This window comes from Mercenaria mercenaria, chromosome 1 (assembly GCF_021730395.1).
Source record: "Mercenaria mercenaria strain notata chromosome 1, MADL_Memer_1, whole genome shotgun sequence".
Lineage (NCBI taxonomy): Eukaryota > Metazoa > Mollusca > Bivalvia > Venerida > Veneridae > Mercenaria > Mercenaria mercenaria.
This window is the reverse complement of record NC_069361.1, coordinates 17,128,583-17,149,249: the sequence shown is the minus strand read 5'-3', so window position 1 is coordinate 17,149,249 and position 20,667 is coordinate 17,128,583. Positions and strand designations below refer to the sequence as shown.

Sequence of the window (20,667 nt, the reverse complement as noted above, 5' to 3'; positions counted from 1 at the left end):
ATTGAAAAATACAGTCTCTATCGCATACACAAGGGTTTTTTTTATTTGACCGAGTGACCTAGTTTTTAACCACAGATGACCCATATTCTAACTTGACCTAGATTTCATTAAGGCAATCATTCTGACTAAATTGTATGTATATCCAGTGTAAAATGCAGCCCCTATTGCGTACACAAGGTTTTTCTTTAATTTGACCGGGTGACCTAGTTTTTGAGGCTAGATGACCCATATTCAAATTCAACCTAGATTTCATCCAGACAAACATTCTGATCAAATTCCATGAAGATCCGGTGTGGCATCTATTGCATACACAAGGTTTTTCTTTGATTTGACCTAGTGACCTAGTTTTTGACCCCAGATGACCCATTTTCGAACTCACTTTAGATTTCATCAAGGTAATCATTCTGACAAAATTTCATGAAGATCAATTGAAAAATACAGCCTCTATCGCATACACAAGGTTTTCCTTTGATTTGACCTAGTGACCTAGTTTTTGACCCTAGATGACCCATTTTCGAACTTGGCCTAGATTTCATCAAGGTAATCATTCTGATCAAAATTCATGAACCTCAATTGAAAAATACAGCTTCTATCGCATACACAAGGTTTTTCTTTGATTTGACCTAGTGACCTAGTTTTTGACCCCAGATGACCCATTTTCGAACTTGGCCTAGATTTTATCAAGGTAATCATTCTGATCAAATTTCATGAAGATCAGTTGAAAAATACAGCCTCTATCGCATACACAAGGTTTTTCTTTGATTTGACCTAGTGACCTAGTTTTTGACCCAAGATGGCCCATTATCGAACTCGGCCTAGATTTCATCAAAGTAATCATTCTGACAAAAATTCATGAAGATCAAATGAAAAATACAGCCTCTATCGCATACACAAGGTTTTTCTTTGATTTGACCTAGTGATCTAGTTTCTGACCCCAGATGACCCATTTTCAAACTCGGCCTAGATTTCATCAAGGTTATCATTCTGACCAAACTTCATGTAGATCAGTTGAAAAATACAGCCTCTATCGCATACACAAGCTTAATGTTGATGGACGACAGACAGACGCCGGACGCCGAGCGATCAGAAAAACTCACCTGAGCATTGCTCAGGTGAGCTAAAAATACAGCTTCTATCATATACACGAGGTTTTTCTTTGATTTAACCTAGTGACCTACTTTTTGACCCCAGATGACCCATAATCAAACTCAACCTAGATTTCATCTAGGCAATCATTCTGACCAAATTTCATGAAAATCAGTTGAAAAATAAAGCCTCTATCACATACACAAGGTTTTCCTTTGATTTAACCTAGTGACCTACTTTTTGACCCCAGATGACCCATAATCAAACTCAACCTAGATTTCATCTAGGCAATCATTCTGACCAATTTCATGAAAATCAGTTGAAAAATACAGCCTCTATCACATACACAAGGTTTTCCTTTGATTTGACCTAGTGACCTAGTTTTTGACCCAAGATGACCCATATTCAAACTTGACCTAGATTTTATCAAGGCAATCATTCTGACTGAATTTCATGAAGATCAATGAACAAGAGCTGTCCGTAAGACAGCCAAGCTCGACTATTCGAAATATTGTCCCAGAGGCAGGGAAATATTACCTAAAAAGGTTAAATATCAAAAGAGTTTTAAGTTCAAAAGGGGGAATAATTTGACCAAAATGCATATCAGTTATGGGACTTGCTGCTATTAACTAGTTTTATAACCCCTAAGGCACATGTGAAGTTTCAATTCAATATCTGCATTAGTTTTGGAGATAGAAACTCGCATGTAAAACTTCAAACAGAATTTTCAAAGTCCAAAAGGGGGCATATGATTTGCCCAAAATATGAGCCAGAGTTATGGAACTTGATCCAGTGAGGTTAGTAATTGATCTAGAAAAAGAAAAAATAAGTTTCAAATCTATATGCCTTTTAGTAATAGTTGTATGTACTTGCACGCAAAACTTTAACCAGAATTTTCTAAGTCCAGAAGGGGGCATAATTTGGCCAAAATGAAGGTCAGAGTTATGGGACTTGCTGCTATCAACTAGTTTTATAACCCCAAAGACACATGTGAAGTTTCAAATCAATATCTGCATTAGTTTTGGAGATAATAACTTGCATGTAAAACTTTAACCAAAATTTTCTAAGTCTAAAAGGGGGCATAATTTGCTCAAAATACATGTCAGAGTTATGGGTCTTGACCCAGTGAGGTTGGTAATTGATCTAGAAAAAGAAACAAGAGGGCCAAGATGGCCCTAGGTCGCTCACCTAAGAAACACTCCATAACAGTGTAAAACATGTTTGACCTAGTGATTTCATGGAAACAAATATTCTGACCAATTTTCATTAAGATTGGACCAAAAAAATTGGTCTCTTGCGATAAAACAAGCATTTTCTTAGATATGACCTAGTTTTTGACCCTAGATGACCCGTGTTCAAACTCGACCTAGATTTTATCAAGGCAATCATTCTGACCAAAATTCATGAAATCAACTGAAAAATACAGCCTCTATCACATACAGAAGTTTTTTCTTTGATTTGACCAAGTGACCTAGTTTTTGACCTCAGATGACCCATATTCAAATTCAACCTAGATTTCATTAAGGCAATCAACCTGACCAAATTTCATAAATATCAACTGAAAAAAACAGTCTCTATCGCATACACAAGATTTTTCTTTAATTTGACCTAGTGACCTAGTTTTTGACCTCAGATAACCCATATTCAAAACCGACCTAGTTTTCATCAAGGCAATCACTCTGACCAAATTTCATGAAGATCAATTGAAAAATACATCCTCTATTGCATACACAATGTTTTTCTTCGATTTGACCTAGTGACCTAGTTTTTGACCCCAGATGACCCATTTTCGAAATCAGCCTAGATTTTATCAAGGTAATCATTCTGGCTAAATTTCATGAAGATCAGTTGAAAAATACAGCCTCTATTGCATACACAAGGTTTTTCTTTGATTTGACCTAGTGACCTAGTTTTTGACCCCATATGACCCATTTTCGAACTTGGCCTTGATTTCATCAAGGCAATCATTCTGACCAAAATTCATGAAGATCAATTGAAAAATACAGCCTCTATCGCATACACAAGGTTTTTACGTGATATGACCTAGTGACCTAGTTTTTGACCCCAGATGACCCATTTTCGAACTCAGCCTAGATTTCATCAAGGTAATCATTCTGACCAAAATTCATGAAGATCAATTGAAAAATACAGCCTCTATCGCATACACAAGGTTTTTCTTTGATTTGACCTAGTGACCTAGTTTTTGACCCCTGATGACCCATTTTCGAACTCGGCCTAGATTTTATCAAGGCAATCATTCTGACCAAAATTCATGAAGATCAATTGAAAAATACAGCCTCTATCGCATACACAAGGTTTTTCTTTGATTTGACCTAGTGACCTAGTTTTTGACCCGAGATGACCCATTTTCGAACTCGGCCTAGATTTCATCAAAGTTATCATTCTGACCAATATTCATGAAGAAGAATTGAAAAATACAGCCTCTATCGCATACACAAGGTTTTTCTTTGATTTGACCTAGTGACCTAGTTTTTGACCCGAGATGACCCATTTTCGAACTCGGCTTAGATTTCATCAAGGTTATCATTCTGACCAATATTCATGAAGATTAATTGAAAAATACCACCTCTATCGCATACACAAGGTTTTTCTTTGATTTGACCTAGTGACCTAGTTTTTGATGCGAAATGACCCATTTTCGAACTCGGCCTAGATTTCATCAAAGTTATCATTCTGACCAATATTCATGAAGATTAAATGAAAAATACAGCCTCTATCGCATACACAAGGTTTTTCTTTGATTTGACCTAGTGACCTAGTTTTTGACCCGAGATGACCCATTTTAGAACTCGGCCTAGATTTCATCAAGGTTATCATTCTGACCAATATTCATGAAGATTAATTGAAAAATACAGCCTCTATCGCATACACAAGCTAAATGTTGACAGACGACGGACAACAGACGCCGGACGCCGGACATAGAGCGATCAGAAAAACTCACCTGAGCATTGCTCAGGTGAGCTAAAAACAAGTTTCAAGTCTATATGCCTTTTAGAAATAGCTGTATGTACTTGCACGCAAAACTTTAACCAGACTTTTCTAAGTCCAAAAGGGGGCATAATTTAGCCAAAATGAAAGTCAGAGTTATGGGACTTGCTGCTATCAACTAGTTTTATAACCCCGAAGACACATGTGAAGTTTCAAATCAATATCTGCATTAGTTTTGGAGATAGTAACTTGCATGTAAAACTTTAACCAAAATTTTCTAAGTCTAAAAGGGGGCATAATTATGATTTGCCCAAAATACGAGCCAGCGTTATGGAACTTGATCCAGTGAGGTTAGTAATTGATCTAGAAAAAGAAAAAATAAGTTTCAAATCTATATGCCTTTTAGAAATAGCTGTATGTACTTGCACGCAAAACTTTAACCAGAATTTTCTAAGTCCAAAAGGGGGCATAATTTAGCCAAAATGAAAGTCAGAGTTATGGGACTTGCTGCTATCAACTAGTTTTATAACCCCGAAGACACATGTGGAGTTTCAAATCAATATCTGCATTAGTTTTGGAGATAGAAACTCGCATGTAAAACTTCAACCAGAATTTTCAAAGTCCAAAAGGGGGCATATGATTTGCCCAAAATACGAGCCAGCGTTATGGAACTTGATCCAGTGAGGTTAGTAATTGATCTAGAAGAAGAAAAAATGAGTTTCAAATCTATATGCCTTTTAGTAATAGTTGTATGTACTTGCACGCAAAACTTTAACCAGAATTTTCTAAGTCCAAAAGGTGGCATAATTTGCTCAAAATACATGTCAGAGTTATGGGACTTGACCCAGAGAGGTTGGTAATTGACCTAGAAAAAGAAAAAATAAGTTTCAAAGCTATATGCCTTTAATTGATGGCTGTATGTACTTGCATGCAAAAACTTAACCAAGGTGTGACGCCGACCCCGACGCCAGGGTGAGTAGAATAGCAAGACTATTCTTCGAATAGTCGAGCTAAAAATACAGCCTCTATCACATACACAAGGTTATTCGTTGATTTGACCTAGTGACCTAATTTTTGACCCAAGATGACCCATATTCAAACTTGACCTACATTTCAACTAGGCAATCATTCTGACCAAAATTCATGAAGATTAATTGAAAAATACAGCCTCTATCGCATACACAAGGTTTTTCTTTGATTTGACCTAGTGATCTAGTTTTTGACCCCAGATGACCCATTTTCGAACTCGGCCAAGATTTGATCAAGGTTATCATTCTGACAAAATTTCATGAAGTTAAGTTGAAAAATACAGCACTTCCTAAAGTTCTGTCGGTGGTTCTACCCAGGTGCCCGCTCGTGATGAAACAATGCACGGAGGGGCACCTGGGGTCTTCCTCCACCATTAAGCTGGAAAGTCGCCATATGACCTATCATGTGTCGGTGCTACGTAAAATCTAACAAAAAAAAAAAAAAAAAAGTTTTGTACATATTTTATTGATTAATATGTTGTTTTAAAGATAACAAGAGCTGTTACTAATGGTGACAAATGCCCCTGCAGCGCCTTGACCTTTGACCTGGTGACCTTACCCTTTGACCTGGTGACCCTAAAGTAGTAGGGGTCGTGTACTCAGTAAGTACTACCAGCATGTGAAGTTTGAAGGTCCTACTCACTGGTGCAGTGGTTCGCGAGTAAAGTGCCTTCATGCAAAAAGTTAACGTTGTGACGAACAAACGAACTAATGAACGCACAGTTGAAAACTAATATGCCTCCCTTCGGAGGCATAAAAACTTCCAAAAACTTGCTTTTAAAGACAAAATCTTACAGAATCCTTTAATTAAAATTTACTTCTATTGCAACTAATAACAAAAGAAGGCGTTTTCTAAATTTCCAAAGTTTGAACAAAGATAATGGAGGCATGTAAGTTTGCAACAGGTGGTGCAGATAACTTCAGATGTGATTTTAATTTGTAAACAATTTAGTTCACAAAAGCAGTCCAAATTTTGAAGGAGGACACATAAATTTTGGCAAAATTCCTGAAAACCAGTGTTTCAACTGCCACAGGCACAATCAATCTGTGATGATAATAATGAGATGACAGATCTTTGGATATTAAACCCTTACTTGATTAATTAATTAGTACCTATGTAATTAAGATAAATTTAACACCTGTCCCATGATTAATCAAACAGAAAAAACAAAAACAAAAATCCCTTGGCAGTATTTGTCAAAGAGGGCAAAAACAAAAACATATTTCTGTTTATTCATCTGAGGACTTGAGTACTATTATAGAGTTCAAAGGAATATTGCCTGATAGGGTCATAATGATAATGGACAGTCTCAATCTGAAATATTGTGATCTTAAACATACAAATAGGAGAATGTTTGTAGGCATATTGCATTTTGTTACACTTATGTTGCCTCTTTCCATTATGTTACTCTGTAGTGTTTTCTCATGGAACAGGAGCTGTTTGTACATGTAACCCCGACCTATTAGACAATTATGTAGTCATATATCCCTGACCCATTAGACGTGTATGTAGTTATGTAACTCCTAACCCTTGGACAATGGTTTTAGTCATGTAACTCTGACCGATTGGACAGTGTATGTAGTCCTTTACCCCTGACCCCCTGCACAATGTAATTAGTCATGAAACCAAGACCCATTACACAATGTATCTAGGCATGTAACCCTGACCCACTGGACAATGAATTTAGTCATGTAACCTTGACCTATTACACAATGTATGTAGGCATGTAACCATGACCCATTACACAACGTATGTAGGCATGTAACCCTGACCCACTGGACAATGAATTTAGTCATGTAACCTTGACCTATTACACAACTGTATGTAGGCATGTAACCTTGACTCATTACACAACTGTATGTAGGCATGTAACCTTGACCTATTACACAACTGTATGTAGGCATGTAACCTTGACCTATTACACAACTGTATGTAGGCATGTAACCTTGACCTATTACACAACTGTATGTAGGCATGTAACCTTGACCTATTACACAACTGTATGTAGGCATGTAACCTTGACCTATTACACAACTGTATGTAGACATGTAACTTTGACTCATTACACAACTGTATGTAGACATGTAACCTTGACCTATTACACAACTGTATGTAGGCATGTAACCTTGACCTATTACACAACTGTATGTAGGCATGTAACCATGACCCATTACACAACTAGTAGCATGTAACCGACCCCTGAATGAATTATCTTACCTTGACCTATTACACAACTGTATGTAGGCATGTAACCTTGACTCATTACACAACTGTATGTAGGCATGTAACTTTGACCTATTACACAACTGTATGTAGGCATGTAACCTTGACTCATTACACAACTGTATGTAGGCATGTAACCTTGACCCATTACACAACTGTATGTAGGCATGTAACCCTGGCCCACTGCACATCATTTGTAGTCCTGTAAAGCTGACCCATTGGAGCATAATTAAAATGCAACTCTTTTAATTGCTAACAGACTTCCAACAGAGACAGTTAAAGACTGATATATTACAATGTTGAAGATGATACCCTGTCTCTCACAAAGCAATCCTTGACTCATAATGATGCTAGAACTTAAAGCCCTCTTCAATTCTACGACAAGTGGTTTTAAAGCAGCATTACTCAGCGATTAACAGTGAAAATGATTTGTCAACTCGAAATTGTAGCAATCTCAACAGAACAGCAGAAAATATTTCCATGTAAAAGTCATTATTTTTACAAGATCTTGGTTTATCTGAAATTGAGAAAATTCACTCTATCTGCCAAAAAATCATGATTCCGTAATGAAAATTTCCAAAAATGTTGAAGTGATAAATGTGTTATGCCACAGTTACAAAATTGGCTCAGAAACCGAGACCATCTTTCATCAAGATCGAAAAATGTTTTACAAAAAGTTAACAACATATTTGAAGAAGATCACATTGTTTAGACTTCACTGTCACAATAGCTGTTAAGGAATGGGCATGAAATATGAATACAAAATTGCAACGTTGAACAATCGTAAAATTTACATGACGAGAATTCAGATCAAATAAATTACACAAGTCGGTTGTTCAGACTATTTGCATCAGGTTTCTTTGATCGTTGGTCATGTTTCATGCAAATATTTATTAAGCGGGATATGGATTTTTGAACCACAATTGTTAGAGCTTTTGTATTTACAAAGCTCTACTTTCTAAGCCATATGGTGCATTTATTGAGATGCTCCTTGTTTGAACACTGCCCCATGCTCTCTAAATAATACACTACTGTGTCTGTTATTCTCTTTAATGGTTCTCTGTTATCTGTTATATTTTCATTTTTTTGGAAGCAGCACCCAGTTAATTGGTTTATAATTAATTTAACAGTTCAGTAATGTGGCACCAATAAATGAAGTATGTATATCTGTTTCCAAGTCAGAAGAAACATTTACTGAAGGTAAAACCATATAACAGTATTTCCTGTATCTGTACTGAACACATGAAAGGTATTCCAGCTGATGAAGGTAAAAATTCTTGGAGAATGCTTTGGTGTGGTTATCCACTACCAAGTTAGGTAATTGACATATGTACACTATTTGATTCAAATTACATCAAGATGTCATGTGAACAAGTAGCTTTTTATATTGTGCTGGAACTAAGTGGTGAAGGGGTAGATGGCAAGACTCCCAACCTGCCAAAGGTTGAAGGTCTGAAGCTTATGGGAGCAGAATTTGACCATAGTTTCTGCAATAAGATACTGTATGTATGATTGCTTGTCAGAAAGTCAGGCAATATTTATCAGGGCCTCCTCTGCCATTTGCCAATGTAGTCAAATGCTACAAATGCTAAGAACTGGCTACAGATTTTTTAAAGTGGCGACAAGAATTTCATTAAAGTGTGGCCATACTTCAGCAATTCAGCTCCAATTTGGCAGTTTCTCTCAACAAGTGGCTACAACTTTCTGAGGTCCAGTGGAGGCCCTGATTTATCATGTATAGTAATTTTACTGTTACAAACTTATTCTCTGCAATTCATGTGAAGGCATAAAACATTTAATAATTGTACTTAAGTGTTTAAAGTGCAAAGTGATCTTAGATGCTTATGTGTTTAAATTTGATCCAGTTCTAAAGGTGTCAAAACTTTTAACTTTGAGGCTTTCTTTTTCAGAAGATTTCATACATTTAAGAATAAACTGTGAGTTAACACTTTTTTTTTTTTTTGTACAATAAAAAACAACACTTATTTCAAGCAATTTACAAGTTCATCCAGTGTTTAGTGTGTGAAGATTTACAAACAGGTGCCCTGCCAGCATGCCAAACACCCAGTGGCAACAACCACATGACCTTGGTTGAACTTCTCCCCTCAAGTTCACTACATTAAACAAACTGAAAGCTTAACAAATATATTAGAATGATGTCAGTAGATTAACCCATGGTCCTGTTAATTTGTTCAACCTTTCTCACACATATGTCTCTGGCTTGAAAGCTAAAACTGCTTTCCTCATATTAGCAATTGCTTTTGCACTGAAAAAATGTCCCTTGAGGGACTGTATTTTCTGTAAAAAATACTGGCCTTTCATGACTGCACCTCTGAATGATGTAGGATTTCCTGATAATTAATAAAATGATCATTCAGGGAAGTATATAAAAAGTATTGTGGTCAAATATAAATTTAACTTGATCACACTGAACACTAAAACATACAAATGGATCCCTCTGCTGGCTTGATAAGAAATTACCATATATTTAAATGTTGATCCAGGCATACCTTTGTTTTTCAAAGACATTTCCTAACTTAAGAGTCCCACAAGTGAAATAAAAAAAAAAAGACTCCGCTTAAAAGTGATACATTCTTTTAAGATAAATTCAATTTAATGAACTTCTTTTTTTCCCAAGCAAATAACTAAAATAAAGAACAATAACAATAGAATTTTTGCCTTCTTTTTCCCATCATTTTTTTTTTGTTTCTTTAAGCCAGGCCGCCCATGTTGCTACGAAATTACTGATCCAAGCACTTGATCTTTTTAGATTGATGGGGTTTTAATGATGACAAGATGACATAACAACTACACTAAATTTGAAAAAATCGTGCAAAACTATTATGAAAATTCATAATGTGCACTTCATAACCTATCAATTCCAACATTTAACCGGGTTAATTTTTTTGGCAGCCCAATGAGTTGATCATTAACAAAGAGACATCGCTTTTTTATTCAAATTAGACCCTATCATTTATATCAGGACAAAATAGGTTTTCCTCATAAACGCATGTCAGAAATTTTTGAACAATCAGGGACATGAGAGTTGATAAAGTGTTATCTGTTATAGCATCTTAATGCATTTATTTTGTCACCTAATTAACATAATTGTCATTAGTGACTTTATCATCAGTGGGGGTGTAGAGGTTAACAAAGGATTCAAGTTATAATTGATGTAAACTATTACACTATAAACTATTGCACTGTAAACTATTACACTGAACTCAGAAGTCGTACATCATTTAGTCACCACTGTATTTCATTTTAGGTTTTTTCTTTCTTTAAAAAAAGACTAAGCTTACACATCGAATTGTTTTTAATGGCTGGACTCGATATTATCCCCCTTGGGTCAAAAATGACCCCGCCCTGGGGCACAGAGTGGGGGGGGGTCAGACGTAGAGAATGACTTCAGAACATTCCTATTAATTTAGGATATGGTAACTAAAAAAAATATAATTATAAAAATAACTTTTATCTATCAAACTCTCAGGATTTTGTTGTAAACTTCTGTTGCATGTTGTTATCAGTCTTACACACAGTTAAAAGAATTTGTCTACTGTCTAAAAGCTCTTAGTTTGTTTAACTTGCAACAGCACACCGAAACTTGAATTGAATTTTTATTTAATTTGTTGATCAATTACAGCCTTTGAAAACTGCAAGATAATAAATATTATCAACTTCAAAGAATTTGTTATAGAGTTTCCGTTTTCTTCTGTAAACTAGACAAAACAATATTCTCTCTCATAATGCAGTTTTAAATAGATAAAAAAAATGCACGGAAAGTAAATTCGAAAAGTTTTTCTTCTCAATTTCACAATCAATCTGTTGTTTAGACCCCTGAGGATATAACAGATAATATGTAAATAAACCATCTATAAACACTTTTATAAAACGATCTTGATTTATGCGGTAGGCAGCCACTGATACAGGCAAAAATGAACTATTTCTTTATTATTCCGCGTTTATTTGAGTGACAAAGATCGTCAGGTCATCAGATTTTTAACAGTAGCCCGGACAAAAAATTCTATTATCAATATGTAAAATAGTGTTTTTATTTTGTATGTGACACTTAATAAAGTATTTTGTGGCAAAACACACTGTCACGAGAGCAGTTATCTGCGATCTAAGTTAAACAATCAATTTCAACTTGATAAAATTAAGTACCTGTCTACATTTTTTTCACGGAAGGAAAAAGACAAAACATTTTTTTTTTTAAATATTTTGCTATAAAGAGGTTTATATATTATGATATTATATACAGCTAGTTATACAAGTTTACTGAGATCATGCACACTTTCGAGAGGCAAACTGCAACATCAGATTCCTGCTCTAGATGCTGCCCTGCTTGAAATCTTATGTCAGGGCACCATTTCTTTGAAAGGACCTGGAGAATGATGGCAGCACCCATTAGGAGGGGAAAACTGTTTCATAACAGCTAAAATAGGCGAAAAATCAGGTTGTAATGTGTAGGGATAACGCATGTTTTTTCGTGTTATAACATCTGCAGAATCCCGAGGGATTGGTTGGTGCCCAAGCCCGTTAGGGCGAGGGTACCAATGTATCCCGAGAGATTCTGCAGATGTTATAACACGAAATGAACATGCGCTAACGCTATCCTAGCATAAAACACGTAAAAACTGATACCGTTAAATTAATACAATGTCATTAAATTTCCACAAAATGCGCGGGAATGTCTGAGTTGTTTTTTTTTTTACATTGACGTCATTTCGTTTTGAATTATCCATTTTGGGGCCGAATCACATTTACGCTTTGCCATGGAACGCGCATATAGAAAAAGGTGTTATAACAGCACACGAGCACAAGAATCTCTCTGTTAACACAAGTTTTCTCTCCTGTTAAAACACCCCTGAAAAGTGACAAGAATAGCAGTTTTATGCTAGAATAAAAGTTTTTGTCATAATTTTGTTACACTCCAGGAGAAAATGACTTGCTAGCTCATTGTCTTTAAATGGTATGGTTTAAATATATACTTATAGTTTGGGCTAGAAAATTTAAAAGAAATACTTATTGGAGATGGGGAATGGGGCTGAATTTTGGAATTTTTCTGAATTTATTTGCAGACTCTATAATTCCTCATTAAGATCACAAGTCCAGCAAGCACCAAAACTTGTATGATCTTACCTTACAATAATAGGTTTAATCTAAACAGACCAAATACAAATCTTAACACTAAGAAATACCAGTTGAGCCAAGACCTGTCTAAATAATAGTCTATGTTAATCCACTGGCAGATCCACAAAGAAAAAACATGTCCTTTGTTCTTTCCTATAGCATTATATAATACTTCCTTCTATTTTTTTCTTTGAATTCACAAAGGGTAACTTTGGCAGGTTCATTCAATTATCACTCTGTTCAATTTCGTGAAAAGTAGAGTATTTGCCTATCTCAATTATACACAAATCGCTATTATATGATTACAAACCATTAATCAACATTAAATCAAATTACCCTCTTATACTTTAATATGATGTAGAATTTTACCCTCTGCTTACTGCAAAAAAAATTATAAATTCTGCACAGATACACCCATTTTGTTTAAAAATATACTCATAAATATGATAAAAAGCGACAAGGATGAAAGAACCTTATAAAATTTATAAACTTTGTAATTTAGCACAAGGGAGATTTGGGGAAAAAATCTCCAGTAGCTGTCCGACAACAATCAAGGTTGTAAGATTTATTCCCCTTGAAAATGTATAAAATTGCTATGAAAATAATTTATAGAAGAATCTTGACAATATCTTTATGTGAATCTAAAATGAAGAGAAAATATACTTTCAATGCTTTCTGTCTAACTGATCTAGGATAATTTTTATCCAGTTTGATAAAAGTATTGTACTGAGTGGAACACAGATCCAATGTAAGACGTATTTGTACAACCTAGCTGTCAATGATCCATTGGTGATGAATTTTATTTGATATTTGAATGATCTTCATTTGCTAACAGCTGAAAGCATTATTTACATCTTAGGAATATAAAGAAATGTATCATACATATCCAGGATTTACTAAACTTTTCAGAATATAACAAACAAAGGAATTATTTTGGAAGTCAAATGAAGGCACTTGTTTTTTAAAAGTTGCAATTTGTATCTGAACTCTTTAGTATAGATAATCACTGTATTATCTACTTTTCTGCAAATACACTGTAACAGTAATAACTGTTTCCTAGCGTAGGTGGTCAGTCACATTTATACCACAGTCACACATACGGCGCGGATAGCTACGTTTAGCTACGGATAGAAACGTAGTAATTTGTACCGATCCGTACCTGGGCTGTACGGATTGGTACAGACTGATACGGGTTACTACTTTAAGGTACGGCTCAGGTACGGATCGATACGGATTACTACGTTTCTATCCGTGGCTAGACGTAGCTATCCGCGCCGTATGTGTGACTGGGGTATTAAGTAACAATTTATGACATTTTTACAGTTTTCGTAATATACTGTGTTAGAAATTAAGTTAAGGAAAAAAAGACCCATTACATTCAGTTTGATCCCTATAAGAGATGTTTTTTTTTAATTAGTTTTTTTGACAGCTATTTCGATATTTCAACAATCTTAATGAAATGACAGTTAGTAAAGTCAGAATTCACTTATGAAAACTATTCAGTACTTACAGACCACCATCACATACCTGTGTATCAATTTCATCATCAGATTGAAGTTCCAAACATCTTCCAGGTATATCAATAGGTGGGGACGGTGGCGGCCGCACAACTTCACTATCTTCATTATTGTTGTTGGCCCTTGACAGACCCTTGAACACTGGTATACCTGACCTCTGGGACCTCTCCATCACATCATTCAAGGCAGCCTGTGAAGAAAAACACACTCAATTGATATTTTCCTGTACATATTTAATGACACTTTTATGTACTTCTTCTGTTCACAATATTAAAATAATATTAAAAATTTTGGAATAAAACACTTTTTTCTTCTTCTTCTTCTTCTTCTTCTAATTACTACACTCCTTCATCACTTTTCAAGGTAAGCTGCACTGAAGAATGACCAGGTCATCATTAAACAAGAGCACCGCTTTGCGGGTGCTGACGCTCATCTGATTTTTATGTATAATAGAAAAATTGTCCTACCCATGATTTTCTAAGTCCAAAAAGGGCCATAATTCTTGCAAAAAGCAGGATGGAGTTAGGTTTCTTGATGTACAAAGTCAGCTTATGATGATGAACAACTGTTGCAAGTTTCAAAGCAATAGCTTTGATAGTTTAAGAGAAAGCTGAGCTAAACATAAAACTTAACCAAGAAATCTGATTTTCTAAGTCCAAAAGTGCCAATAATTCTTGAAAAAAAGCAGGATGGAGTTATGCTTCTTGATGTACTGGGTCAGCTTATGATGGTGAACAAGTGTTGCAAGTTTTAAAGCAATAGCTTTGATAGTTTATGAGAAAGCTGAGTTAAACATAAAACTTAACCAAGAAGTCTGATTTTCTAAGTCCAAAAGGGCCAATAATTCTTGAAAAAAGCAGGATGGAGTTATGTTTCTTTATGTACAGGGTCAGCTTATGATGGTGAACAAGTGTTGCAAGTTCCAAAGCAATAGCTTTGATAGTTTAGGAGAAAAGTTGACCTAAACATAAAACTTAACCAAGAAATCTGATATTTTCTAAGTCCAAGAGGGGCCATAATTCTTGCAAAAAGCAGGATGGAGTTATGTTTCTTGCTGTACAGGGTCAGCTATTGATGGTGAACAAGTGTTGCAAGTTTCAAAGCAATACCTTTGTTAGTTTGAGAAAAGCTGACCTAAACATAAAGCTTAACCAGGCAACGCCGATGCCGACACCGATCAAGTGATGACAATAACTCATCATTTTTTTTCCAAAAAAATCAGATGAGCTAAAAAGATCAAACTTTTTCATAAAATAAAACAAATTTAGAATATTATGTCACATGACCTCTTTTGGCTCTGATTATATCAAAATACCACCTCCCTACCCTAGAGCAGTTCAGTGCCGCAGTTTGCAGCCTTGAACATGTCTCGCCCTAGTTATCCTGCTAACTCAAGTTTTAACCTTATTTCAGCAAAGTTATATTTTTTAGTTTCTTCCACTCTAAATTTTTATCACTATATTCTTTCTCTTTATGATTTTGATGCGCAAAACGTCTACGTCCACGCAAGGGGTTTGATGGTTATGGAAGATAGATAGATATCTAGTGTTTTGAGAAGGAAAAGGACATAATTATACAAAATTTGAATAGCCTCACGAGTTATCTCCTGTGAGCAAAACACTGGGTCTGAACATAGACTAATGAAAACTGTCTACTAAAATACATTGAAAATGAAGACGTTAATAAGCAACAACCACTGACTTCTTTCAAGAGATATCAGCAACCAGATTTTCAAACTTCAATTCATTTATCGGGTTATTATGCCAGGTTATACTGAACCTGTTTTATGTGAATCCATTAAGTATACTAATAATACCTGCAGCATATTATTGATTAGACTAGTCAAAATAATTTGATGGTCAAATCTTTTTTATATTTGTGATGGGAAATCTTACTGTCAAAACCTCGAAGGACCAAAATAATGGAGGATAAATTTATTGCCTGTAAGAGACGTAACTCAATATTTCTTATAGCTTACTGACAAAATTTATCTAGTTACTGAGGTCACATCAGTGCGCCCCAATATTGCAAAATTTAATTTCAACAGTCATAAACGATATATTACATAAAATTTTATGTATACTATTCTTCATTCTCTTACAGTACGTGTCATTTTTTAGGTTCGAGAAATATTGAGGACGAATGATTAATGGTCGCTATAATTCCAATTCCTGTATGTAGAAAAGTTAAAGACGACCACATTGAAACATATTTACAACATTGATAAGAGTCTGCAATAATTGAAGCATGCAAACGTTACACAAAAAGTTCAAAATATTGTGAAATTGAATGTTATATGTCTGTCACATTTTCCCGCCATATGTCAGTAGTGCCGAAGATTATTTTTCGAAATGGATCTCTTTTCAGGAAAAGATAAAAATGCGGAATGGATGATCAGGATCACACGATCATTTTTTTTTTTTTTTTTTTTTTTTTTGTTATGCCGTGTCAGAAGAATCTAATGGGAACATCGCAACAGACTGAATCTGAACTACAAATACAACAATAAAAGTAGCACAAGCGTCACACCTTGCGAGGCTATAGGAAGAAATAGCCTTGGCAATGGAGTACTTGAAATAATGGAGCGTTCTGGAGTTGACTTCTGGAAATGAGATTAATGATAACCTTTACCATTACCTATTAATGCTATACTTTTCTGTTAAAAGGTAGGCATTTCAAACTTGGATATATGTTGCTACGTAGAGAATTCCTTCCGTTTTATTTCTTAATTTACCAACACAAACTGTTCAATCCTTCTGCATTCGGGTAATAAATCTGCGTTTTCTAAGCAAATAGTTTTTACCAAGCTGAAAACCTTGTATGCCTATCCGTTTGATGAATTGTATTTTGTATTTATTACATGTCCAATCTCCTTCTACTTCTATCGCTGACATTGCTGAATTTTAGCCTCACAGCAAGTGGCAAGAGACTTCAAAAGATATGCCTTTTGATTTCTAATCAATACTTCGAATTAACTGTCATTTAGTCTTTTAATCTTTTGACAAGCAATTTACCAGATATTGTTACGTGTGACACTTACGCGGGGAAAAAATGAAAAATGTATATCTCTTAAGGACCGCTAATGATTATAGGTTTAATAATATTAGAAAATCGTTTTTCTTAAATGGAGATATAGAGATATATAAGATGCAGGGTGGTTTATTGTTAGAAAATATCTCCTTTGTATACATCTAAACTTACTTATCTTATATAATAAACATACATGAAAACGTTTTAAAAGTATTATGTAAGAACTGTCATATTTGCATATAATAGGACTGTTATTTCCAGAAATGTCACATATTTTTTAATGACTGAGGCTAAATCCACACCATCATATAGAACAAAGGTATGTTCTCTGTGTTTGTTTCTTAGAATCATCTCACAAGGTATCGTTTGTCTTTCTTACAATGTAAATAGCCCCGTCTTATTATAGTCCTGATATCCAGTAAAAAGTATAAGACCTTTTACAAGCAAATAACGCAACCAACCGAAAGATGGTCATGACAGGTACTGAAATATGCAACACCTCTCATATCATCTAGAAACGGCTTAAAAGTGGAATTATATTGCAGTGATTAATGTACTCCATGATCATAAAGGACCAAAACTGCTGCAACAACTGTGAGTCCAAGAACGGACAGACATAAAAAAACGAACTGCCCGAGATGTGAATATTTATCCATTTGGAGTCATTCTCGTTAATTGCTATAAATAACACCCTAAACATTGTTGTGAAGTATAGAGTTTATAGTATTTCTTCTGATTATGTAGATAAGTAACGACTTCTATGAAATTTTTATGAAAATACTAATAAAACAACCCGGAAACATGTGCATAAATACTAAGTTTGCATAATGCAGGTGTTAATTTATCAAAGAATTTTCTTTTTTAATTTTTACCGTGGACTATTATTTATTTTTCGGGCTGAGAACTATAGATACTGGCTGTTTCAGCACGGCCTCAAATAACGAAAACTGACAGCCACGTGCAATTTCAAATTCCTACATTTACCTTTTGATCAATTGTTGAAACATTAAAGCAGCTTTGTTACAAAATACCTTTACATTGAATTTTGACAATTACAAGCTAACGTTCAAATATTATGTATTATTTCTTTTGTTTTAAGCAAACGGGATTTTCTAACAGATATCTTTAAAGGTGTGGAAGTTGTTGTGTGTGATGATTCTACCGAAGACATTGTGCATGCAGTAAGGACCTGTAATTAATTGATTCTACATTTCAAATGCTAGAAACACTACAGGCGGAGTCTTTTTTTTTTACGCCAACAATTACAAATCACATTTACCTGTTGTATATTGTCTGTATAAAAAGTAAAACAAAAACGTAAAACCGCCAGGCAATAATACTTTAGATTTTAAGTTAAGTTCAGTTGCATACTATACTTTCTTAGGGATAGTTTTTGTTTGTTAAGTTCGTTGCTATGACTGTTAATCAGTTTTAAGACTGGCCAAAACAATTGCGACAAAAACTGTTATAATAAACTAAAACGCAGATATTTTGGGCTAAACTGATACATACCTTTGAACAAGAATTCCAGTATAAAATCCAACAGAGAAGAATTTATATTTTACTATACATTAGATATTAGGCTGTACACAAGTTCACTGCAAACAAAACAGGTTTCCAATAAAATCAATTAAACAATCATGAGATACGGAAATCAAAATTGAAATTTGGCAAAAGTAATCAATATAAATGCCACATTAAAACAACATTGCTATTCTTTTCTACATTCTGCTACAAATCCATTCAAGTTTAGGAGCGGAAACAAATGTTTCTTTTCTCTGATACAAGTTGATATATTCCGACACTGTTTCTCGTAACTTTTCCTAAAGTGTAGTTTTTTCTGTTTAAGTTTCAACATGCATTTTTTCGCGAATAAAAAAAATGAAAAGGAGATATACATTGTATATAAATCTGTATTTCTAGGTCCCCAATAGGTCCAAACTGACAGGGATCTTCCTATGTAGCATCTGTTTTTAACAGTTAATCCAGAGCACTTGAGATCTCGTGCGCTGTTTTGTTACACCAAGTAGCACACGTCCACAGGTAAGGCCAGCAAAACTTTCAGATCTATTAAACCTGGCATCATCATCTACATAATTATGACTTTTCTTCTTATGAATTTAGATTCGTAAAATGAGAGAACACGAAATTAGGTGATCCTCAACGTGAATGGTTTCTTCTAAGTTTAGCTGTTTTAATTACCGCTGTTGAAACAAGAAAAATGTAAAAATATAAGAAAAATAAAACATTTAGTGTTGTATGTTGTACGTCAGTCATTTTCATTTTTTCTGGGGCAATTCAAGAAATACGACAAGAAAAATTAACTTCGCTGGATTACGCAACAAGTCCACTAGACTTGCAGAAGCAATGGCGATGCAAAGTAAAATTTTGCAGTGCCTTTACTCTCTTTATCCGCAGACTACATTTAATCACCTAGAGAAAGGATAGACTGTATATTTAGAAGCTATTATTTGTCTCTTTGACAATATAGAAAGGCGCCAATTAATTAGGAGCTATCTGACATAATCTTGACACATTCTCTTTATTTTTAGAAGCCCGAGTTTTGAAAAGCCAGACAGTGCGTAAAGTGAAGACAAAAAAAATGTTCATTCTAAAAGGAATAAAGATAGATTCTGAAGATTATGTATTGTGCAGTAAACCGAATCATTGACACTTTAATATAGATTTATCAAAAGACAGACTGAACAATTGATAAGATAAGAAATGCATTTCAGAAAAGTCATCTGCAGTATCTAGCTAGTACGGTATCAACAGAACAGCAAAGGAAACAATCCGAAAGATTGAAAAAGATACAAGATGAAAACTGTGAGAAATTGATTCGCAGGTGAAATATACTTTGATGCATAATGTGAAACCTTTTAAAAGAGAACATTTACAGTAACATCGCTCAACACGCAATTAATTAAAATATGTCCAGTTTAAAGGCGTGAGAATATAATTAAGACGATCTGACATCAAAAGTGATTGACTTCAAATCCGTTTGGTCTAAACACAAACCTATATATGGTTAGAAAGAAAGAAAAAACAAGTATAATAAACAATTTAACTATATATGAATTCATAGAATATATGGTAAATTTTCAGAGAATTAATGTTGCTGAAGGTGGTACTACGTTTTGGATTTCTGGTGAATGACAAATAACAAGAAGGTGAAAATAACAACGTTTAGAGTCAAACCAGTTCTTTTCTTTACCCATCAGAAACGAACCAGTCTTATGACAAAAGATAACGTTTTGGTACAATAAACTAAAACAATATAATCTATTACATGACTTCAGTGAGCTCAACAAAACAATTTCTAGCACAACTACTGTTATGGAACTTATTGTGATGTTACACACTAAAACGTCCTACCAGATTCTTACAAAAACAATGCATGTAAAGAATTGAGGGATAAAACTAATTTGACAGATCGTGTACACTAATGCCAAGATTCGACAGGTGGAAAACCTAATTAAATTTCATGGCCTAATTAAAAGTTTGCTGTTATTTCTACCTTCCAGTTCGACCTTCTATACTGTAGTTTGCAACTCACAAATTTATCAAGAAGAGAACTTCAACAAGTCCTGTAAGAATTTCTATTGTTTCAATCCCCTGTCACTACAACATTGTAATTACTCAAAACAGATCCCTTATTTTCACATATGTATTGAGGCCTATATATTGAGCACATATATTG

At 34.6% G+C, this 20,667-nt stretch overlaps 1 protein-coding gene across 4 annotated transcripts in view; it reads right to left on the bottom strand.

Moving 5' to 3' along the window:
* The window catches only part of LOC123544879 (kinesin-like protein KIF26B), a 245,457-nt gene that overhangs the window by 197,183 nt on the left and 27,607 nt on the right, over positions 1 to 20,667 (bottom strand). For 2 of the 4 annotated variants that reach the window (XM_045330972.2, XM_053540938.1), the window contains exon 2: positions 13,948 to 14,127. In XM_045330972.2, coding sequence (XP_045186907.2) covers positions 13,948 to 14,109 — 162 coding nt within the window. In that variant the 5' untranslated portion in view covers positions 14,110 to 14,127. Of the gene's footprint in view, positions 1 to 13,947; positions 14,128 to 16,197; positions 16,229 to 18,479; positions 18,626 to 20,667 lie in introns of those variants that run through there. The other 2 variants (XM_053540943.1, XM_053540953.1) reach the window with 2 other exon arrangements.